Source organism: Phoxinus phoxinus (genome assembly GCF_949152265.1).
Source record: "Phoxinus phoxinus genome assembly, chromosome: 7".
NCBI classification, from domain to species: domain Eukaryota; kingdom Metazoa; phylum Chordata; class Actinopteri; order Cypriniformes; family Leuciscidae; genus Phoxinus; species Phoxinus phoxinus.
The window spans coordinates 4,780,063-4,805,062 of record NC_136882.1 but is presented as its reverse complement, the minus strand read 5'-3'; the positions used below and the strand labels follow the sequence as shown (position 1 = coordinate 4,805,062).

At 38.7% G+C, this 25,000-nt stretch overlaps 2 protein-coding genes across 2 annotated transcripts in view; both read left to right on the top strand.

Moving 5' to 3' along the window:
- ndufb3 (NADH:ubiquinone oxidoreductase subunit B3) overlaps positions 1-25,000 on the top strand; it is a 306,227-nt gene that overhangs the window by 182,331 nt on the left and 98,896 nt on the right. The gene's annotated exons all lie outside the window — the stretch shown is intronic.
- Positions 8,799-12,714, top strand: en1a (engrailed homeobox 1a). The gene is made up of 2 exons (XM_079618925.1): positions 8,799-9,463; positions 11,654-12,714. Exons 1-2 carry the CDS (start codon positions 9,031-9,033, stop codon positions 11,965-11,967), a joined length of 747 nt encoding a protein of 248 aa, XP_079475051.1. The 5' UTR covers positions 8,799-9,030; the 3' UTR covers positions 11,968-12,714.

The following is a 25,000-nucleotide window of genomic DNA, read 5'->3' as shown; positions in this document are numbered from 1 at the left end:
GGCCAGATAAACAGAGATTGTGTAGTGACTGAGTCTGGAAGGACTGAAGATCGGAACCGTGTCAGAAGTGTAGATTCATGTGAGCCTAAAGAAAAAATACAAAAATTAGGTGAAGATGAAATGAATGAGGATGATGATGAGGAGGGTGTTTTATCTGATACTTCAGATCTGTCAGATATTTCTCAGGTAAGCTGTGATCAGATCTACTCTTTGGATGAGATTAATTCGTTTTTGGATGAGACGTTTGGAAAGGTTGTTGATGTGAAGAATTTCTTTCCGGATGTAAAGAAATTTGAGTTTTCGGTTTTATATTGGCAAAAGAGGGTAGGAGAAGAAAAACTGAGTACACGAAAGAGGTTTCGCTTGAAAAAGATTATTACTAAACTTAGAAAGGGGAAAATCCCAGTTAAATGTAAAGCAAATTGATTTGGCGAAATGAGATACACATCAAGGGTGTCTTTGCAGTGCTCTCTGTTTTTTCTGTCTCTTTCTTTTCTCTCTTTATATCTTTTTATGGATATTTTGAGAATAGGATCTTTAAACATCAATGGAGGGAGAGATAGGAATAAAAGAGCAGTGATTTCAGAATATGTTCATCTTAAGGATATCAATGTTATGTTTTTACAGGAAACACATTCAGATAATCAAAATGAAATTGAATTGTATAGATGGTGGGAAGGTGAATGTATTCTGAGTCACGGAACAAATTTAAGCGCAGGGGTAGCGATTATTTTTTCTAAACATTTGGATCTAAAGATCCTGTCCACTGTTGAATTAGAAAAGGGTAGAGTTTTAATAGCTATAGTAGAAATTAAAGAGTTAAAGTTTCTTTTTATTAATGTATATGCTCCAAATATAGGTTCACAAAGAATGGAATTATTTGAAAAGTTAAACAGTGCAATAAGAAAATATGATGATGGAAAAATGTGTGTAATAATGGGAGGAGATTGGAATTGTACCACTAATTTTGTATTGGATAGGAATGGGCAAGAACCTCACTTACAGTCTAGCAAAATGCTTCTTAAGATGACTCAAGAACTAGAACTGAATGATGTGTGGAGAAATAAGAATCAATTAACAAAACAATACACATGGGTTAAAATTTTAGATTCTATTGTGACGGGAGCACGACTAGACAGAATATATGTAAATAAATCCGATAATAATAGAGTCATGAATGTTGGTATATCTCCTTGTGGGTTTTCTGATCATCATATAGTGACTATTGATTTTAATACTAAAAGTTTGTCACATCCGAAATCTTATTGGCATTTTAATGTCAAACTGGTACAGGATAAGTTATTTTGTGACAAATTTAAATGTTTCTGGGAGAGTTGGAAACTAGAAAAAGAGCATTTTGAAAATGTAATTCAATGGTGGGAAGTTGGAAAAGTCCAAATCAAGATTTTTTGTCAGCAGTTCTCTTATAATAATACTGTGATTGTAAAGAGAAATATTGAAAGTTTGGAAAAAGATATTAATGAAATGGAAAATGTAATTGATTTGAATGTTTCGGGTATGACTACAGATTTAAAGAAAAAGAGATTGGAGTTGAAAACACTTTTGGAGGAAAGAGCAAAAGGTGCCTTAATCCGAGCAAGGATATCTTCCATTAAGGAAATGGATGCTCCAACAAAGTTCTTTTTTAACTTAGAACGTAAAGTAGTAAAACAAAAAAATATGCTTTACCTTCGAAAGGACAATGGCACATTAACTTCAAATCCTACCGAAATGAGGAAGATCGCGGTGGACTTTTATGCTGAACTTTTTGGGCCCAAAGAATGTGATCCTGAGAGTATGGATCAGTTATTAAAAGGACTGCCTAAGTTAAAGTCTGAGGACAGAAAAACATTGGACAGATTGATTTCATATGAGGAACTTTCAGAGGCTGTGAAGCAACTGTCTACAGGACGTGCCCCGGGAGTAGATGGTCTGCCTGCTGAGTTTTATAATTCATTTTGGAACATTTTAGGAGAGGATTTTTATAATGTAATTGGTGAATGTTTTGAAAAAGGTGTTTTACCCAGCAGTTGTCAGAGAGCGGTGTTATCACTTCTGCCTAAAACTGGTGATTTAGGGTTGTTGAAAAATTGGCGCCCTGTCTCTTTAATGTGCCAGGACTACAAAATATTGTCTAAATGTTTAGCAAATAGATTAAAAAAGTTTTTGAGTATTATTGTGAGGAATGAGCAAACATACTGTGTTCCAGGACGTACAATAATGGATAACTTATTTCTAATAAGAGATGTGATGGACCTTTCTATGAATGATGATTTCAATATTGGTTTTTTATCGATTGATCAAGAAAAAGCATTTGATCGTGTGGGTCATGAGTACCTTTTAAATGTTTTGAAAGCATTTGGGTTTGGGGAAACCTTTATTTCTTGGATCCAGTTACTGTATAGAGGGGCCTCAGTAATGCTTAAGGTTGGCGGGGGATTGAGTTGTCCAATACCGGTTAAGAGAGGAATTAGGCAGGGTTGTCCAATTTCTGGACAACTCTACAGCTTGGTTATTGAGCCTTTGCTAATTAAGCTAAGAAATAATTTGAAAGGTTTTCATATCCCAGGGGATTTTAATGGGTCAAGTGTCTCTGTTTCTGCTTAAGGCCTTTTTATGCTTCTCCGTCAACTCCACGCCGTAGCTACGCCGTCACTCCTACGGCGTCGTGGCCGTTTTATGGTTCTGCGTCGGGTTGTGTTGCATCGCGGTGCATTTCACCGCCAGAACGCTAGGGGGGTGGGGGTGTGACCAATCACAGCCCTTGTGGTCTGCGTCGCCTCGACGCGTAGTTACAATTTTTTGGAGGTGCACGTCGAGCTACGGCGGAGGGGTTCGCGTCGACGCAGAAGGGTCTGCGGGGGTACGCCGTCGATATGACGCAGAAGCATAAAAAGGCCTTTACGCTGATAATGTAACTGTGTTTATTACTGGACAAGGGGATATTCAGATACTGTCTAGAAGTTTAGCTTTATATGAGAGAGCCTCTTCATCAAAAGTGAATTGGGCAAAGAGTGAGGGTTTTGTTGTGGGTCCCTGGAGAAATGGTGGGCCGCCTAAGCTTCCTGGGGGGTTACAATGGAATACAGAGGGAATCAAGATTCTTGGAGTATTTCTGGGTAAAGAAAAGTATAGACAAAAAAACTGGGAGGGTTTGCTGGAGAAGGTGTCAGCCAAGTTGTCTAAATGGAAATGGCTATTACCTGAACTATCCTACCGGGGTAGAGTCTTGGTTACAAATAACCTGGCCGCCTCCATGCTATGGCACAGGCTTAATGTGCTGGATCCTCCAAATGAACTGATCAAAGAAATACAGAGGACATTTGTCAATTTTTTTTGGTCTGGGCAACACTGGGTTCCTGGATCTGCATTATATCTGCCTTTACAAGAAGGAGGACAAGCTCTAATTGATATAAGAAGCAGGATTATGACTTTTAGACTGCAGACTGCACAAAGAATATTGTATGAAGAGGATCTGGGATGGATTCGTGTCGCTTGTGCTATTTTAAGGACAGCATCTGGTCTTGGATATGAGAAACAATTGTTTTTATTGAGACTTAAAGAACTGGACCTAAGTAATTTAACCCTGTTTTATCAGTCGATGCTGAAAGCTTGGCTTGATAACTTCAATGTCAACCGAGATCTTTCAAAACCAAAGGAGTGGATTATGGGGGAGCCATTGTTTTATAACCCACTGATACAAACGAGAACTCTGTCATCAGGAAGCTTGATGAACTGCCTGGCGGGAGCTGGACTCAAAAGGATAGGAGATCTGAGAGGCCTTCACGGATGGAAAACGGCTGCAGCACTACAGGGTGAAACGGGTGTTCGATCTCTCCGTCTTCTGCAGCAGGTGTTGGAGGAGGTGCAGAGAGCGTTGCCTGGGACCTGCAGGGAGGCACTAGAAGCTCAACCAGATCAAGATTGGAGGAGAAACTATCAGTTCCCATCTATTAGTGTATCTGCAGCAGCAAATGAAAACTATGAAGATGCTGACACATTATTAACTTTTAAGACTCCGGAGTTGGGACAGTTTCGTGAAGCAAGTAAAAAAGCAATCTACTTTACTTGTGTTAAAGTTGCCCATCAGACTGTTTTAAAACGAATACGAGCAGGGAGGTGGACAGAATTGTTTGGACCAGACTTTAAAGGATCCTGGAGGTCTCTGTACAAACCTCCCATTGAGAAGCGTACAGCAGACCTACAGTGGAGACTTATTCATGGTGCTATAGCTACAAACAGACACGTGGCACACCTGAATCCAGCCGTGGGTAAAGAATGTCTTTTTTGTGGGATTGAAGAGACAGTTGACCACCTATTTATTTATTGTGTGAGGTTAGGTAGTCTTTTTATTGTTTTAAAAAGTTTGTTTGAAGGTTTTGGTAAGGATTTTTCCAATCAGTTTTTTATAAGTGGTCCCAGATATACATTTCAGGAGAGAAGAAAAATATGTATATTAAATTTTTTGATGGGTATGGCCAAAATGGCAATTTGGAAAACTAGAAAAAATAAGCTATTGGGTATAGGTACAATAGATGCAGAAAATGCTTTTAAAGGCATGGTGACTGCTAGAATTAAAATTGAATATACATATTTTAAATTGATTAATGATATTCAAAGGTTCGCCGAAATATGGTCTGTGGAAGGAGTTTTGTGTGAGGTTTTGGATGATATGTTGGTTTTCAATTTTTAAAAAAAAAAAAAAAAAAAAAAAAAAAAAAGAGAAAGTTTGAAGTATAAATGTGTATTTATTTTTTTATGTGTATTTATTTTTGTATTGTATTTATTGAGTTTTTGGATTATATGATCAGATAAGGAATCTGGTCTTTGGAAAAAGTTAAAGTTATAATAAAGTCATGTTTAAGCCTCTCCTCTTCTCTTCTCTTCTCTCCTCTTCTCTCCTCTCCTCTCCTCTCCTCTCCTCTTCTCTCCTCTCCTCTCCTCTCCTCTCCTCTCCTCTCCTCTCCTCTTCTCTTCTCTCCTCTCCTCTCCTCTCCTCTCCTCTCCTCTCCTCTCCTCTCCTCTCCTCTTCTCTCCTCTTCTCTCCTCTCCTCTCCTCTCCTCTCCTCTTCTCTCCTCTCCTCTCCTCTCCTCTCCTCTCCTCTCCTCTCCTCTCCTCTCCTCTCCTCTTCTCTCCTCTCCTCTCCTCTCCTCTCCTCTCCTCTCCTCTCCTCTTCTCTTCTCTCCTCTCCTCTCCTCTCCTCTCCTCTTCTCTCCTCTCCTCTTCTCTTCTCTTCTCTTCTCTTCTCTTCTCTTCTCTCCTCTTCTCTTCTCTTCTCTTCTCTTCATCAGGACTATGGCGTCACTATTCTAACCAGCCACGAGAGGGCGCAACATATTGCAATATAAATGCAGTGTTTGATCATATACATACACCAAACAAACATGCTAATCACATTTAGGGTGTTTATTGTTTCAATAACAGATTTTTTTTTAAAGTAATATTCTGTTGAACTGATAAATAATAAATAAAATAAAAATAAATAAATAAATAAATAAAAATACATTTAAAAAAATACTAATAAAACTTGTCTTACAACCAGGAGATTTGGAAACGTTTACACAGAGATTTTCCCCCATGGTTTAGCCAATTAATTGGTCTAATATTAAGGTCATATTAAGGCCATAGTAATTTTAAGGTCTCAATATACTCTAATTATTATTAGCTATATTTAACAATAAAACATTTCGCAAGATGCTCTATTTGTCTTTAACGTTTCTTTTAAAATGTCAGTAGCCTAGATAGTTTATTGGCATTGTGCTTTCCTTAAATGTTGGAATCTAAACTTTTTTACCATTAAAAATGTAGTAATTTTAAGGTCAGAGAAAATGTAAACGAGTAGGGTACAACTGGGGAAAAGGCTTTGATTTTATTTTCCTCTAAACCTCTAGATGGCACAAAACTTGCCGCAGCACTTTCCATATCATCAGTTTTTCAAGATCACGTGGAAATTTGCCCGATCCTTGAAGCGATCGCAAAGATGATTCTGCGCTACTTTGAGGAAGGATATGTGTTTTTAAAGATTTTTAAAAAAAGATTGTAGATTTAAGTAGCAAATGAGAATCATTCAAATAAATTGAATAGCCTATTTCCAGACAATTAGAGGTCTTGTTAGGGACCACCTTGTTAGGTTTTTATGGAATGGACCACCGGAGGAAAATAGGGGAGGGTCATGTCTTTTTATTATTTTTAGTCTAGGGGAGGTTCACGCGGGAAAAAAAATCTAGTATTTTGTATTCATGAACACAGCAAAATTTCAAAGTTTCTTGTTTGGTGCATATTTTTCCATGTAGCCTAGCTCCGTGTAGCTCTCTCAGTCTCTGCCCCCCATCGCTAGCAGAAGGGTCTGACCCAACAAAAAGCGTTTGACAGTGCACGCGCTCAGAAAAAGTGCATCATGTCCTCTTTACTGTCTATGACTATGATCATGTCAGGACAGAACGCCAATAAAAAATGTACCCGGCAAAGCTTTAAAGCACGAGCAAATAATTAACTTTTGTGATTGCGAATAAGTGCCGAGTGTATTTTTGTTGTGCTGCACGCGCTGAATTAAAGTGACGCAAAGTGCGCATGTTCGTTAACACAGATTGACATGAAAATGTAGTAATTTCATCATAAATGCATTTAATTAAAAGAAAAATTTAAGCAACAGTTTTTCAGTAACAGAATAATATGTAAAACTATGGTAATTTGTGGTAAAAGGTGAAAGACAAGAATTAACATGATAATAAATAGCTTTTAAACAGAATTTTCCATTTGTTGGCATGGTATGATTAGATTCAGATGGTAAATATCATAAGTTGGGTGTCCACCTTAGAGATAATCACCATTTTTATAATGAAACCATCATATTAAAAAATATATACATATATATAGCTATATATGATTTACTGTAAATCTATATGAAATTATTGTGGGATCTCATTCAATGCTTTCAGAATATTTACTTTAATAATAAATGATTGTTTATTTTTATTTTTTTTTATTAACATAACGACAGTATATTTATTGAACAAAAATGAATTATTTTATTTATCAAAATAAACAAAATATAGTGCAAACTTTGCTAAAGTGATTGTTTTGTCTTAACTTAGACATTTTTAAAAACATATTATTTTATCTAAAGTATTTGCATCAATAGTGTGTCTTTTGCCCGAGTGTCTGTGGGGTAAAAGACCATCTTGAAACCTCATACATTTATACGATTTTTAAACTTTTATGATTTATTTTCACACAAAATGTTCAACACAAACATTGTTTTTCTGCAATCATTATGGGAGCAGTGAAAAGCACAAAGTTTAGCCCTGTTACCAGTTTAGTCGCACACTGTAAAAAGTAATCAGTTGACTTAACTTAAAAAGTGAGGAAACCCGTTGCCTTACAAAATTATTCAAATTCATGCGTAATTGAAAAAAAAAAAAAAAAGTTACGGGGAATTGTCAAGTTCACATAACTTAGGGTTTTCGATTACGTATGAAGTGTATTTAAATTTAAAGTTAAGTCAACTGATTACTTTATTTTTATTTTTAGAGTTTGTATTCTGTAAGCTTAAGTGGAAATATAGGCCAATATCGCAATAGAATATAATAATATGAAGAGCTTCGACCGATGCGCATCTGTTCTGCGCGAGTCGCATTCTTCACGCATGACTGAGCGCGTGACGATATCTGTGATACTCGGTCTACTTTTGCACACCTTTACTTACATGATCATCTGGATATAAAACGGCATGGCGAGAACCCGAGGATGATATAGTCCTAAAACAAGTGTGTGGAAAACATGATAGTCGTGACTCTTACCGCGTTTACAGAGATTATTCGCCATGTGCATGTCTTATGTAGGCCCAGTTTACATTTATAGAGAAATATCTCTTATATTGTGTTTTCATTACTTTTATATTGCGTTTCCCCAAGATAACTAAGTTACCATTAGAGTTCAATGGAAATTGCGATAGTTGCCAACGATGCTTTTGGAAAACGCTTAATTACGATTTAGGTTAGTTATTGCAATTAGGCCTAGGCTACTGAAGGTCTACATTTCTAAAAGTTGTAGAATAGCCTAGCAGAAATTCATTTCTGAGCATAACGATTTTCCTCGAATTTTACTATATCTAATGTTTGTACTGAGCTCAAAATAAACACATTTTAAACTGTTGAAAGTTACACCTAACACTGAGCACAACTCATTGGACTATATCCAGACGGTCGTTTATATTTTGTTTAACAATGAAAAAATACATTCATCATATTTTCACAAAAACTCTGCCATGTGAGCGATAAAATTAATCACTGGGCATTTAGCTGTCAGTTCAGCCATTTATGCAAGAGCTTTTGCTACAAGCCAAGCCTCATCAGGACGTGTGTGTGTGTGTGTGTGTGTGTGTGTGTGTGTGTGTGTGTGTGTGTGTGTGTGTGTGTGTGTGTGTGTGTGTGTGTGTGTGTGTGTGTTTAACTCTGTTGTATTCACTGTTGTCTGTGTGATAAACGCCCACTGGTGTTTACTACAAAAATCTGTAAATGGCCAAAGACACACTGTAAAACTTTGCACTGTAAATGTACAGTAAAGGGTTACAGCGCATGTTTTCAAGTTGAATTCTCTCCTCTGTGTGTTTGCGTCGATGGTGGGTGAATTTGCGCGTGACAGGAGGCTGAGTGCTTGATATCTGCGCGCACAGGCGCGGAACGGACACTCGTGGCGCGCAGAGCTCTTTGTCATGGATAGGCTCGCGCTCATCTGCGTGATCTCATGTGTTTCCGGTTAGCGGCCACTAAGAGTGGTTGTGCACGAGTAGAGCTCCAGAAAAAAAAAGAGGTGTCAAACTCGGGTCTGGGAATGCAGAGGGTGTGCGAATCCTGCGCGCTGTCAGTCCTCTCAAAACGCGCTCGAGGTGACAGACAACACGCGAGCGTTGTGTCAACAAGTTGACTTACAACATGTGGGGAATTAGCGCGCTGGCACGGATACCTAGATAACGTTATATCTGGAGCAGAACAGGTTATACCCAAGCGCAGGAGCGAGTATCCGCTGTTATGGAGGAGCAGCGGGGTCAGGGTGAGGGTGACAGTGTTTCTCTGGCCTCTCCGCAACACACGCACAGAAACACGAACTTCTTCATTGATAATATCCTGAGACCGGACTTCGGCTACAGGCGAGAGCGGGGCGCGCGCGCGTCAGTGCGGGGTGTTTCTGCCAGGCGCGCGCCTTGCCCGGGTTCCAGCTGCAGGAGCGACGGGGTTTCATCATCATCCTCATCGTCACCGTCAGGCTCGTCCACCGGCTCGTCTCCGGTCAGCGGGCGGGTTCCCGAGGCCGAGAGAGGGAACACAGAGACATGTGGGCTGGTGTCGGGGTCATCCAGTGCTCTGAGGAGTCCAGGGGAAGGGGAACGCTCCTCGCCCGGGAAAGACTCACTGTGGCCCGCATGGGTTTATTGCACGAGATACTCCGATCGGCCTTCATCTGGTAAGGCATGGCAACAAATGATATCATTTTCTTTCTGTATAGGCCAAATATTATGTTACCTAAGCACATTACTAACGTTTCTGCTATTTTCGATAGTTGCAATTTTACTTTCACGAGCTGTAGAAATATTCGAGCTGAGGAAAGCACACACACACACACACACACACACACACACACACACACACACACACACACACACACACACACACAAAGGCCTTCCTCATAGGGTTTCATCAAACCAGACCTAATTTACCAACTGACGGAACGGAAAAGTCCATCATTTACAACATGCTCGGTCCAGACATAATAATACACTGTCAAATTATGGGTTTCCATTTATAAGACAATACTTTTTATTAAGTTATTTAATGTACTATTAATTTTTACAATTTTAAATGCTGCAAATATTTGCATTCATCATTTAATCAATGCAATTAAGGAAACGTTGACTATAAACGTAGTACGACAATAATAATATAATAATAATAATAATAACTAGATAGTAAATATTGTTAAGCGTGTGAAAGCCTTGACTGGATGTTTAAAATAGTTAAACAAGCTGTAAGATTGTAGAATTCAAGACTGACATTTGTAAATAACAAGGACAATAATATAGTAATAATCATCTTGGGAAAAGTCTTGTCAGACGCATTGAATAAACGTCGTTTATTATGAACGCTATGTAAACGTCTCGCAAGAACAAAAACGAAACTATATATAATTGTTGAATAAATATGTTAAAATCTAAGAAATTAGCTAAATTAATCTGTTAGTTCGGTTGAGCTCGAATTTGATCTTTACGCTCGTGTCTTCGTATGGTATAAGTTAGTGACATTATTATTTATGAAATTGCTCGCATATTTCGTTTATTCATTTTAAATTTCGTATTTGTTTTTAAATCAGATGCTATATTTTATTTATCTTGGATGGATGGATGGATGGATGAATGTTTTATTTTTCATTCCCGTGGAAGGTTGTATAACCTAAAGTCGCTCAGTCTCTTATCTCTGCTGAATTTTGGAATATTTTCGAATAGGCCTATAATTTCAGTGAACACTTTTTAAAAGAATCATTTTTAAACATTAAAGAAGCCTTTGTCGAGGGTCCGTGGATCTGAAAGGTTCTTCATACACTCTTAAAATAAGAAACAAGTTAGACTAAATTATGCCTCAGTATTTTTTATTTGTAACACCACCGACGTCATTAAAATATAGTTATTATGTCCACAATACTAATGTCAGAATTGATAATACAATATCAATAGCCTATGTGTAGAAGTTAAATGAATACATCGGAAGCAACGACTCATATAAAAATTATTCTGTGGTGAAGTAAATACAGAAAAAACAAATGTAATTTCTACCTAAATAAGTTAGTTCAGGCAAGCATTTAAAAACTAAGTCAACTAGTGCTGAATTAAAGCGTAAATATCAGCATTATAAAATTAATTCAAACCTACTCAAGTGACCCTATCATGCACTGGGGCATGCAAAATAATAAAGCTGAATGTTCACTGTTTCCAGCTCTATTTACTCTGTTTTATTATGGCTTTTGTTGTTGTGTTTAATAACTTGCTGTTTCGTGACATATGGAGTTCATTTTCTATTCATACGCTACTCAAAAATGATCCATTGAATGTTACCGTTATTGTATTGAGATCTGTGTGTTCGGTGGGTATCATTTTATTATGAAGATATGTTGTCCGTATTATTTACTTAGATGTTCTACGTTATGCGTATAAACTTGGCTTACTTCAGTGTTATATTGTTTGAGTAAAATGGGTATTGCAAATAAACTTCAGCTAAATATAAATTACACACTAAACTTAAACTGGCGAAGTTAAATCTACTTACTTTTCTTTGTTAATTTTACGCCTACTTAATTTAGTTTGGCCTAAGTAGATTTTGCTTAATTCCATGTGTGAAATTTACACAAAATCTGTGTGCAAAACCTTGCAAAATTAAACCTACATTTTACTTGTTGAAATGATCAATCGCATGACTGGAATTTCTAAGCTAGATTGTTGTTTAAAGAAGAAGAATCTCTTCTGATGTGCATTATTAAAACGAAAGCGGTGTGGCATCAAGACAACAATGCCCGTGCGCTATTGTGTGTGTGTCCAGACTGGCTTTGACACTTAATGAGCTGGTTGATATTCATGGATTCCTCTCATTGTTGTCTCCACACAAGGTCCACGGACCCGGAAATTGAAAAAGCAGCACTGCTCCAGTGAGGACAAGCGAGGCAGAACCGCGTTCACGGCCGAGCAGCTGCAGAGACTGAGGAGCGAGTTCCAGGAGAGCCGGTATATCCCGGAGCAGCGGCGCCGGGCCCTGGCCCTCGAGCTCGGCCTCAACGACGCGCAGATCAAGGTCTGGTTCCAGAACAAGCGGGCGAAACTCAAGAAGGCCAGCGGCTTCAAGAACGGGCTGGCGATGCAGCTGATGGCGCAGGGACTGTACAACCATTCCACCAACACCGTTCAGGAACGGGACAGGCACTAGCAGAGCAGCCCGACCTCATGAAAGTGCGTCTATAGCACGAATTGTATCGCGCAATTTATACGCAAAAAACCCCGTGCATATGATAGGTCAGTTTTCGAGTGCATATAACGCACGTAGCCAGCTCCACACCAAAGGGACATTTACATATTACCCAGCTGTTTACAGTGGATATGCACGTAAAAACAAATTTTTTTGGGGGGGGTGTAAATTGCACGATAAATACAATTCGTGCAGCAGATACGCATTTTCATGAGATCGTGTGGCAGCAGAGACAAGGGGGACAGAGGGAAGTGAAGCAAGGCAAACTATAGTACTTGACCGGACGTCAAAAATGGGAGATTATACGTTACTTTATCAACCTTTTTTTTGGACAAGCGGGTGATTTTTTTTTTTTCTTTTATTTTTTTTATACAAAAATGTGGAATTGATGAAAACGCAGCCCTCCGATTTTGAGGATGCAATTCAAATCGCGTTTTGTTGTTTGAAATTGTTGCGTGCCACTATCCGTCAAATGGATAACTTTACATTTCATCAACAATTCTTGTGTTTATGCTGTTAAAAGCAATATTTCTTCGTGCCAAAGATGTTATTCGATTCATGTATTCAGATTACAGTATAGGCTACATTTTTTAATATTTTTCTTTGCTGATGGGACTTGGGATAATAATGGGAGACCTATCTGATATCAGATATTATTCTTTACAAGATATTTAATACTGTATCCAAATAAAAACATTTTGTACCTGCAAAACGCGGCCATTTATTCTCCTGGACTTCTGTTACTTTTTCCCTTTATATTATTATATTTTCCAGAGACTGGAGTAACCACATCATCTCGCTTCGTCTTGTTTCGCCATTATTATGTTTACTCAAGTTTCTCACAGTAAAACGACTCTCGCATCATTTTACATGACAGTCTGCCATGTCAGTTTATAGAAATATGTAGGCCTAATGCAAGTAAAACATAATATAATATGTGACATCACATCTCCACACAGACAGCATGATGCGTTTTAAATCAATAGACCATCCAACACACTAAAAGACTGAAATAACTGCTCAAATACCCAACACATTGGATTTACAATATTGGTAACACTTTACAAGGTTATAAATTAACATTATAACTAACATGAACTATCCATGAGCAATAGCTTATTTTTAATCTATTTGTTAATCTTAGTTGTAAATGTGTATATATAAAGCTGTTTATTGTTTGTTCATGTTAGTTCACGGTGCATTAACTAACAAAATTTTAATAACGTATTAGTAAAATTAACATTAATAAAGATGAATAAATGCTGTAAGTGCAGTTCATAATTACTTCATGCTAACTAATGTAATAATGAACCTTATTGTAAAGGGTTACCACAATATTTAAATAGGCTACTGATAACAACAGATAGCCTATGGGTAAAGAAATGTTATTTCATATTTACTACTGATATTCATATTTATGTGGGGAGACGTGGTGCAAAATATATCGAGTTAACTGAAAGAACACTTGCATAATAATAATAATAATGATAAAAATAATATTCTACGCTTAACAATAGCCTAATATAGGCTAATATTTAGCTTGGAAAGTAAGGCTTTGATATTTCAAAACTATTTAGCCGCTCATCCCCGTTTAGCATTAGCATTAGCATGCTCTGAGAGTTTGAGAACAGTGTAAGATTAGGTTTGTGGGCATACCTTGCCTTTTTTTGTAACCGATTAATCAAAGCAATGTCAGAGAGTCGTGAACACCTTATCCAGATGTGAATCACTGTTTGTTTTCTGAAGCTCACATAGCCTGAAGCATATGGCATCTCTCTCTCTCTCTCTCTCTCTCTCTCTCTCTCTCTCTCTCTCTCTCTCTCTCTCTCTCACACACACACACACACACACACACACACACACACACACACACACACACACACACACACGAGACGTGCCCGGACAGGCTCAGTGAGAGCAGCAATCACACACTGTCAAGTTCAGAAGTGAGTCACACTCATTGAGATCCTAAACCTATTTAAAACCACAATAGAAAAAGACGTTAAAATATGTTTGAGAAACTCATGTTTATAACTCTAATCTCTATCATCTAGTTCGTTTGAAGACCGAGATTGACGTTCAGATTCCGTCACTTTGCCTATTTTATGCCAGGAGTGAAGAAGATAACCGACAACATTATTCACACAGATAAACCCGCAGCCTTATCGAGATTGGCGAGAATATTCGGACTCGATGAGGAATATTATTTCGTGCACAAATACGCACAGTGTCATTATTTAATGCATTAAGCAGATGCTTTTATCTCTCTTTTATGAAGTGTGTGTGTGTGTGTGTGTGTGTGTGTGTGTGTGTGTGTGTGTGTGTGTGTGTGTGTGTTTAGCCTATAGGCTCTGTTGGTTTCATTAATTATTCTGTGTAGGTTTTTTTTTTTTTTTTTGCATTGTTTAAAATTGTTACATTTGAAATACAAATGCTGTGGAAAAGTTTATATTTTTAATTTCATAAGCAGCCATATTCATTCTGGCAACTCGACAACAACACTGCATAACATATTCATAAGCACAAAGTCCCGGAGAAAAGCTTATCCTAAAAATCCTTCATTTCTGACAATATTGCTTATATTTAAGAATCAGGAACTATATTACTTTAAAACTATATTAATTTAAATATAAGCCATTCTTGAAAATAAGGGTTTTAATTACAACCAATTAACCTTTTAAAGATCTTTAAAGAGATGGGGCATTTGGACACTGATGAAATGTTCAACGGCGAATATGTTTAGATATACTGTAGCCTACAGGCCTAGAGCAATGCACTGCAACTTATATTCCTCATATTATTATGAGCTCTCTGACTCAGCTCTTCATCATTTTCATATGAACTTGCAAAGAGAACATTCAGTCCCCCACCTTCACCCTCAACACACACACACACACACACACCCCTCCCTGTTAAAAGCACACATTAAAGCGCGTTTGCGAAGATAAGGGCATATATGTTCTTGGAAATGTCCATGTGTCATTAGCAAACTGCTGTAGATCTCATCAGATTTATTCAAAAGTGCACTTGCATAAGTGGTTTTTAGCAGTGGTTTTGTTTGTTGCATGTTATATGTTTCAACAAACCAGTCTTACATAGGGACATTTGTGAGTTCTGTATCTATACTGAACCTACTGTTGAAAGATGTCTTCTTTTTATATTTTCTTCTCATTATTTCTCGCTTAAGATTATTAAATGGACGCTCAGCGACAGCCTAATTAAAAGTTATGAACTGAAATCGTTTTTTTGCATGCATATATGCTAGTACGCACTGAAAACCTTTGGGTAGGATAAGGGGTGGCGAGTGCGTGCTTATTACACGCTATAAAGTGCGTATCATATGCACGCGAAAACTATTTTTGGCGTATAAATGGCACGAGAAATAACATTCGTGGGATAGATACGCACTTTCATGAGCTCGGGTTGTGCGTGAACGCGCGCAGATCATCTGTGTCTTGGGTTTCCACTTTCCACCGACAGTATTTTTGGAATGAAGTTCCTGTCAGACCGTGGATAACGCGTTTAAAGCATGGTGTGTGTGTGTGTGTGTGTGTGTGTGTGTGTGTGTGTGTGTGTGTGTGGTCCACCGCGCATCAGTCCTCACTGAATCCCCCTCGCCAAGCGCGCATTTGTTCATTGTTGGCTATATGCGAATTCAGCGAATCACTTTATTTTTTAATTATGATATATGGGTGTATTTGGCAATCGGTTAATGCCCTTTAACCAGCATGACTGTGTGTGTGCGTATAGACAGTCAAACCAGTTTTAAACTCTGGGAAGAGTGTGCTGGGACAAATGATCATGTTGGCACTATACTGAGAATAAGGATCTTTTAAAAGTAGGCCCGGAATAAAGAGGCTAATCAAACATTGTTGGAATGTTCTGCAACCTCAAAATAATGTTATATTTCCATAAAAAGAAAAAGTTTCCTGGTAAAAAAAAAGTATGGGAACATTCTGAGAAAGTTCAACTAAAGTTACTAAAAACGAACTTTATTATACATATTTTCAAAATAAACAAAAAATGGTTGGCTACAAACCTTGCTACAGTATTAAGTATTACCTTGCTTAGACATTAGTAAAAACTTCTTATTTTATCTAAAGTATTTTCATCAAAACTGTGTGACATTTACCCCCTGTGGAAAAATATCCTGCTTGAAACCTCGTACATTTATAAGATTTTTAAACCCCCAAAAAAACTTTCATAATTTATTTTCACACAAATTCTGTTGCTCAAAGTTCAATACAAACATACTTTTTTCTGCAATCATAAGCTAAGGGAGTTGTGGAAAGCACATTTATGTTGTGCCTTTAGCCCCTGTACAATATGTTTACATGTATAATAATAATCTGGTTGCATTATACACATGTGATAAAACTAATGGTTCAACTCTGAATTCTGATTGGATAAGCCTTGTTCGTCCTTGATAATGTGACCTAATATTTAATGTTACTACTGACATAGGTCAACCATAAACAGCCTATTAGACAAATGCCTAATTCTGATTTTTGAAAATCATGGAAAAAAAACTTGTTAATCACATTGAACTTCACAGCACACAAATGAAAAGTATAAATGAAAAGTTGATCTGGCACACCCTAAACCTAAACGAGCCGTGAATATTGGCAGCCACATTCAAAAATCATCACTTTTATAGAATTTTAAAATAACACTGCGATTATTTTGAGATTAAAGTGTAAGGGACATGGATGAGAAGGGCTTGAAATAAGCAGCCAAACCACTAACATGTCTTACTACATATAACTGTCAAAGCAAATCAGCACTTTTGTAATGTTTTGCAAAGTCTGATGCACAAACTAATATTTATAAAATAAATAACACGCTCAACAAAGGTTATGAAAAGTTTAGGAAGCAGGAGAGAATGAGCAACAGAGGGAACAGGATCACAGGGGGAGTGTGTGTGTGTGTGTGTGTGTGTGTGTGTGTGTGTGTGTGTGTGTGTGTGTGTGTGTGTGTGTGTGTGTGTGTGTGTGTGTGTGTGTGTGTGTGTGTGTGTGTGTGTGTGTTTCATTACTGTGGACTGGGATCTGATGTGACAGTATAACAGCAGCAGTGGATAATTATATAGGCCGACCAACATCATTCACTGAGCATATCTCCACATCCCGAAGTCACCAGGAGAACACTACCCATCAGATGCTCTCGCCCTGCAGGCAAACTGGCCAATATCCCCGTCAGACAAGATCCGCAACGCAACAGTTATTATCCAGCTAAAAACATATCTGGTAAAAATCACATGTGATATTTTTACTGTTCACAGTGTTTTATTTAAATAATAGATATTAAACTGTTAAATCTCTTAATTGTGGACAATGCTAAATATTAGAGATGTACAGATGTATTGGCCGGTTTTTTAACATTTTAAAACCATCTGCATATTGGCTATCATGAAATATGAACTGCGTGAAGGCACTGAGAGGTATAATGTCTGTTGCAGAATCCAACATTTTCTCTGGGTAAAATAATTCAATTGTAGTAAAAGTATCAGGCAGAGGTGGACAAAGTACACAACTTCCTTACTTGAGTAAAAGTACAGATACTACTGGTCAAATATTACTCCGTTACAAGTAAAAGTTGTAAAGACCGATTTTTACTTAAGTAAAAGTACAGAAGTACTCATTTTTAAAAGTACTTAAGTATAAAAGTAAATTTCAATGCATTATTTTATTATTGTTGCGTTGCTGCATGTAATACACAGTACCTTATGCCTCTGAATCTCTGCCTGCCTATCCTCATATCAATATCACATGTATTTCTACAACACAGTTCCTGTAGTGGGATTGAATAAGTCACTCAATAACGTCCACAATGGTTTCGGACACACAAAGGACTGTTCCCAGTTTTTTGGCTTTTAGTGTGAATATATTAGCCTTGTTATCTATAAGCGTGTGCTCCAAAACAATGACAAAATTCACATTTAGAAGACCAAACCCAACGTTGAAAATTAAAATCATGTTGATGTCAGAATCCAGTGTCATATTGACGTTAATCTCCAACGTTGGATAGACGTTGTATTGTGGTTGAAAATCGGTTGACGTCAGAAACCAACATCAGTCGAGTTCTGACGTCAGCCAGACTTTCATTTACAACACAAATCATCCCTGACGTTACTACTCTCTACTCGAGGCCCTCGACAGAAATGTAGTGGAGTAAAAAGTATGATATTTGTCTTTCAAATGTAGTGAAGTTAAAGTAAAAGTTTCCAGAAAAAATAATACTCAGGTAAAGTACAGATACTCCAAAAGTGTACTTAAGTACAGTACTCAAGTAAATGTACTTTGTTACTGTCCACCTCAGGGCTGCAGGATAAGGACTTTCCTGGGCCGGTGTGAACACGGTCCCGACTGAGCCTGTACTGCGATCGGTGAGGAAGTTTATCCTCTGAACATGTTTTTAAACTTCGGTGCTCGCCATATGAGAAGGTTTGTGTGTGCACACATCCAAAGCATCATGAATACTGGACTGATCTCTCTTTCTCTTCTTCTTCTGCATAAACGGACAAATTCACACACAATAATATCAAAATGCCCATCCTGACGAGTATCCTAAACACAGAGTGTTATGGCTGAAGTGAATGTAAACCGTTGAGAAATACAACGCGTGTGTGTATCAGTATATTGGATCCGTGCAGCTCTTAAAGTGACAGAAGCCTAATATTCCTGCTGAGCTGTCTGTGTTTTAATGTCAATCAAACAACAAAAGACAAAAAACTACTCTTAACTAAATAACTTTTGTACCGTGTTGTGTTATTTCTATACCTGTAAATATTTAATTTATACTTTATAGTGATGCACCGATATACAAATGTTGCCCGATACCGATATTTGAAAGCCGATAATCAAAAGATATTGGCCGATAAATCTAAATCCAAGTTTTTATTTAATTTTTGAGAGCCTGATTACAAAAACAAAAGTCTCACCATTGAAAGCCATGTCCCAACCACACAATTATAATATTCTCATTATAGTTTTATGTATGACAGACTTGCACTTTTTCAAAGCGGTTCCAATCATATTTCAATTCAAAACCATCATGGTGAACAGTGTGCATCTGAAGAGCCTCAGCTGGAGGAAATAAAACATTATTTATTGGCTTTATCGGACAAATTCTCTTATTGGGCCGATAACGATAACATAAAAAATGAACATATATCGATACCGATATAGTGGCCGATATATAGTGCATTCCTTCTTTATTCCATTTCTGTGTCTGAAAATATTAGACCTACATGAAAAGCACTGTTTATTACTTTGCATCTTTGTTCTGTTGTATTTATGGTTATAAAACAGTTAGTTTAAATCCTTGATTCTGATTGGCCAATAGCTGTGTTTTATTCACGATAAAACACGGCTATGACCGCTTCACCCAATGGTTCTGTGTATCACTACACAACACCCCTAGCAACCGCTCTTAGCAACTTAATCACATGTTTGATCTCATCGATATTGTTCATTATTGTGCTATAGTAGCTATAATAGAGTATTGTGAGAGATCGAGTAAGCGGGTGTACCTGCATTTACAGTATATATACCATTTTCCTTCAGGTCAGTCCTATATATTCATAATTTAAAAAATCTGTTTGAATGTCCGCTGCAATATCTTGTCCTTTCCCGTGCCTATAGTCTTCTCCGTGATCACGAGTTTGTGTCCTTTCAATGTAAAAGTCTTCTCTACTGACTGATTGACTCACTCATAAAGACAGTCTTTGTCTCCATCTATTGGCGAAATAATGTATTTAACTTCAACATATAATGTTGCTGTTTGAGCATAAACAACATCTGCAAAGTTGCAATGCTTAAAGTTCAACGCAAAGGGAGATATTTGCTTTTAAAGAAATAGATTAAGGACTACAACAAACTGCTGGTAGGAACTACACGACATTCCTCCCGGGTTCTAAAATTTACATAAACCCCGCCCCCAGAACACGATTTAGAGATTATCAAGACAGAATATGCTAATCAATGACTACTAGAAGATAAATGAAAGCTTTAGCGTAAGTTCTGCCAGGAAGACTCAATTGTTGCGTCACTTATTATCTTCTCATCTATCCAATCACGTTTTTATACTAGAAGTATAAAAGACCCGTACTTACACTTGTCTGAGTTCGCAGATGCTGACGCTTCACTCACCTCCATCCACCCCACCACCACCAAGATGATTTCTCCCCTCCATCAACAAGATGGGTTCCTCTGTCTATCCTCCCTATCACCATAGGATTCCCCCTTCAACCTCCCCACCACCACCAGGATGGTCCCTTCCAATACCGCACAGGGGGTCGGCTGCACCCCCGCCATCTTCAGGCGGGAAATGCTGAATCCGTACCCTCGGATTGCGAGTTACGGACAGGGCCTACGCCAAATAACTTTATTGCATATGTGCTTGCTGGGCTGTTAATAAATGCATAATTGTCGAGTATCAATTCTCCCGAGTCTTTCTGGTAGAACTACACATAAATTCATCAACTAACCATTCAGAAATGTCCTGTTGCTTCTGTCACCGATGTTAGGGCCGAGGGTTATTTACCACACTCCGGAGGAGCAGACACCAGAGGACAACAAGAGTGAATTTAAAACGTAAGTTTTTATTAAGTTTAAAAGGGATAAAAACAGGGGTGGGGATGTTCGTGGCTGTAGCTTTGGTGAGATGAGGGGAGGGGGGTCCTGGTAGTTACTTTTCTGTTCTTCAGGTAAGTATATTCCTCTCTAGGTGGGCTCGTGGGACAGACAGTGACTTCCCTCGTCATCAGACTCGTTGGATAGGCTCGTGGGACAGACGGTGACTTTTCTCGTCGTCAGACTCGTTGGATAGGCTCGTGGGACAGACAGCTTCCAGGTTCGGATTCGTTGACGTGCTCGCAGAGCCACCCCTCAACTCTCAGCAGTAGCTTCTTCTTTGCTTCATGCAAGGAACAGACAATTTGACAGTGAGACGGACAGTAGTAGGTGAGACAGAAACGGGGTACTTTACCAGCCTTCGCTCTCGTTCTGTGTGTGATAGAACGGCGTCGTTGGGAGAAATAGTGAGACTGGACTTGCTTTGGTGTGGGGTACAGTGCTCGTGAACTGTGGCAATAAAGGTGTGTTGAGCTTTTCTCCTCCGCACCATGCACACAATCTTAGGGACCTGGACACAGCTGGGGGGACAGATCAGTTTGAAAGAATCTTCAAAGTTATGGGTCAATTTCATCCGTCAGAGACTCAGAGAGAACACAGTTGTTTGATCTCACCACACTCGTGCATAAATCACTCTTGTAAATGTTCACACTTGTTTGTTTCACTCTTTCAGACACTGCAAACTCACTCTCTCTTCACAGCGATTAATCAACTCGTTTCTCTTCTCTTCATAGGGTGGATGATCCAAGGAATAGTGGTTTCAGAAGATGAACATGGATTCAGCGATCTTCCCAGCTGTTACAGTTACTGTTCTTCACTCTGTCAACAGGATAACACACACTGCCCACAAACACAGGTTAGTCATACACTGGTGATGGCAAATCTTCACATGTGGTTTTCTCAAGAAGGTGAATCATAAAGGGGTGCACTTAACTTTTCCTCTGTGAATCACATGAATCCTACAGCGGGTTTCCACTCTCTTTTCTGCCAGTCACTCTCCTTCTTTCTCGGTGTAATTTTCTCACTTATTTCGTTGCGTTGCTGTTCGTGGTTTCTTCAAAGACTCACTTAATGAGCATGCCTCGGGGGACCCAACATGAAACACAGATCAGGCCTTAAACCTCAGCTTTCCGGCACTTGCCGCCGCTCACTGTCGCTGCTGCAACCCACTCGAGCACTCGTGCAGAGCTTCACTGCTGCCAGAACATTCACACCTCACTGTGCTTCAAGCCCCTCTCTTTATACTCCTTTTTCCCGGGAATGTGCTGCAATGAAGCGCTAATCATTGGCTTCAGCTGGTGCTCATTATGGTTGGCGGCCATGATGTGTAAACCCAGAGCCGGCCCGGTGGTACACCGGTTTTTTTTCTTCCCCCTGGCAACGAGTCGAATTTTTTTTGGTTCCTGGTTTGTTCACCCGGTGACACTTCTACATGTTGTCACTTCTTCTTGAGTCTCTCCATTTTTTTCTGACTCCGGTTTGAACATAAAAGGCTAAAAGTTTTTGAAATTTGTGTGTCAGAGCCGTTAAATATGTGTGTGAGGTAAAATGACACAAGCTCTTGAAGCTCCGCCCCCTGTGCCGAGAGCAGCAGCTCATTTACATTTAAAGGGACAGACACAAAAACGGTGCGTTCCCTTTCGAGGGAACTCGCGATGCGTCAATGACGCTTTGGGAACGCCTTGCGTGATTACGTCTGAAGCACGTATGTCAACTAGTCAAATGGAAAGAATGAGCGTCACGGGCGGGTGACGGCATGACCAGGAAGAGATAAAAGCACATCCAGTCTGTTATATTTATTGTTGTCTGTCACTCTATATATATATCATGGTGAAACAACTGTTCAAATATCGTGCTTCTCCCTGCCCTCGTTTCCTTACGGGTGGGTATACTCATGAGCTTTGTGTAGTTTGTTTGGGAGTGGAGAATGCTATGTCAGCCTTCGAGGGGACTGACTATCTTCATTGCGAGCATCTCCCGCTCCGCATGCTCCGCTCTCGCTTGTCCACATTCGAGGATGATGGACAGGCTTGCGAACATCAGGGCGCTGGACCCGCTGCTGCCGAGGCAGCACGGAGAAGGCTCACCTGGGGTTCGCAAATGGATCTCTCGGCGGGGTTGGAGATGGGATCCATTGCTCTCTTGCCGGTGTCGGAAGCCCGCCCAGCGGCTTCTTCCGCCCGGGAAGAGAGCCCAATGCTTAGGTGCTCTAGCTCTGAGGAGATAGAGTTACTGAGCATTGGAGTAAGTGACACAATAAGCACAAATAGGGGGGAGGATTCGCCATCTATTTATCTATCTATCCATCTATCTATTTACATAAGACCATTTTTCTTCTTGCTATTTCATCCCTCAAAAGAGTCGGAGACCTTCAGGCCTTTTCGGTTTCTCCCAACTGTCTCGAGTTTGCACCTGGGATGGTCAAGGCATTCCTATACCCTAGAGCGCAAATGGAAACAAACTAACTTAGAGGTCTTTAGAATTGCGTGGAAAGACAGTATGTCACGTTATAAAAAGGCTCTAAAAGACGTCACCTGACCAAAATATTCCGTTACATCTTAGTAGTAATGATTTCATGAATTTCTTCACTGAGAAAATAGAAAGCATCAGAAACACAATTGTAAATGTACAATCTTTGACAGCGTCTTATGATTCAGCCTCAATTATCGCCCCTCAAGAACAACTACAGCGCTTTACAACTATAGGACAGGAAGAGCTAAATAAACTTATCACTGCATCTAAACCAACAAGTTTATTAGATCCAATACCCACTAAACTACTGAAAGAAGTGTTACCTGTAGTGGAAGAGCCTCTTCTCAATATTATTGACTTGTCTCTATCTTTAGGTCACGTTCCAAAAACATTCAAGCTGGCAGTTATAAAACCTCTTATGAAGAAACCACAATTAGATCCAAATAACCTAGCAAATTACAGACCCATTTCAAATCTTCCATTTATGTCTAAAATACTAGAAAAAGTTGTGTCCGCTCAACTGTGCTCTTTCTTGCAAGAAAACGATATCTATGAAAAGTTTCAGTCTGGATTCAGGCCACATCATAGCACAGAAACTGCACTCGTTAAAATTACAAATGATTTACTTTTAGCTTCTGACCAAGGCTGTATCTCAATACTAGTTTTACTCGATCTTAGTGCTGCGTTTGACACTATAGATCATAAAATACTCTTAGATCGACTTCAAAATTACACTGGTGTTCAGGGACAGGCATTAAGTTTAGATCGTACCTATCAGACCGTTACCATTTTGCCCATTTAAATGGGGAAAAATCAAAGATAACGTCAGTAAATTATGGAGTGCCGCAGGGATCTGTATTAGGCCCCCTGCTATTCTCAATTTATATGCTGCCACTTGGTAATATTATAAGAAAACATGGAATAAGTTTCCACTGTTATGCTGATGACACTCAATTATATATTTCATCAAGACCAGATGATAACACTAAATTATCTAAAAATGACAGAGTGTGTTAAAGATATAAAATATTGGATGACGTGTCATTTTCTTCTATTAAATTCAGAGAAAACGGAGGTATTACTGATTGGTCCAAAAAACTGCCCACAAAACCTCTTACAATACAACCTTAATCTAGAAGGACGTCCTGTTACTTTATCCTCTACAGTAAAAGACCTGGGTGTTATACTAGACCGCAACTTGTCTTTTGAAAATCATATTTCAAATGTCACAAGAACAGCCTTTTTCCACCTTAGAAACATTGCTAAGCTACGTAATATGCTATCAGTTTCTGATGCAGAAAAGTTAGTTAATGCATTCATGACCTCGAGACTAGATTACTGTAATGCTTTATTAGCTGGTTGTCCTGCATCCTCCGTAAACAAGCTACAGTTAGTCCAAAATGCAGCCGCTATAGTTCTTACTAGGTCAAGAAAATATGATCATATAACACCAATTTTATCATCTCTACACTGGTTACCTATTAAGTTCCGTATCAATTACAAAGTATTGTTACTGACCTATAAAGCCCTAAATGGTTTAGCTCCTGTGTATTTAAGGGATCTTCTATCGCCATATAATCCATCGCGCTCTTTAAGATCGCTAAATTCGAGGCTTCTGGTCGTACCTAGGATAACTAAGTCCACTAAAGGAGGGAGGGCGTTTTCACATCTAGCTCCTAAACTCTGGAATAGCCTTCCTGATATTGTCCGAGGCTTAGACTCGCTCTCCCAGTTTAAAACTAGATTAAAGACGCATCTCTTTAGCCAAGCATTCACATGATGCATCTCATACCTTCTATACTACAGTTAAATCAGATCAAATGTATTCATATTATGAACAGCGGCTACGCTAATTATTTCCCATCTGCCTTTTTTGTTGTTATCACAAC

Coding starts and splice junctions, on each gene's coding strand:
- en1a (XM_079618925.1), top strand. CDS start 9,031: ATGGAGGAGCAGCGGGGTCAGGGTGAGGGTGACAGTGTTTCTCTGGCC. Junction 9,464..11,653: donor CTCCGATCGGCCTTCATCTG/GTAAGGCATGGC, acceptor TCTCCACACAAG/GTCCACGGACCCGGAAATTG.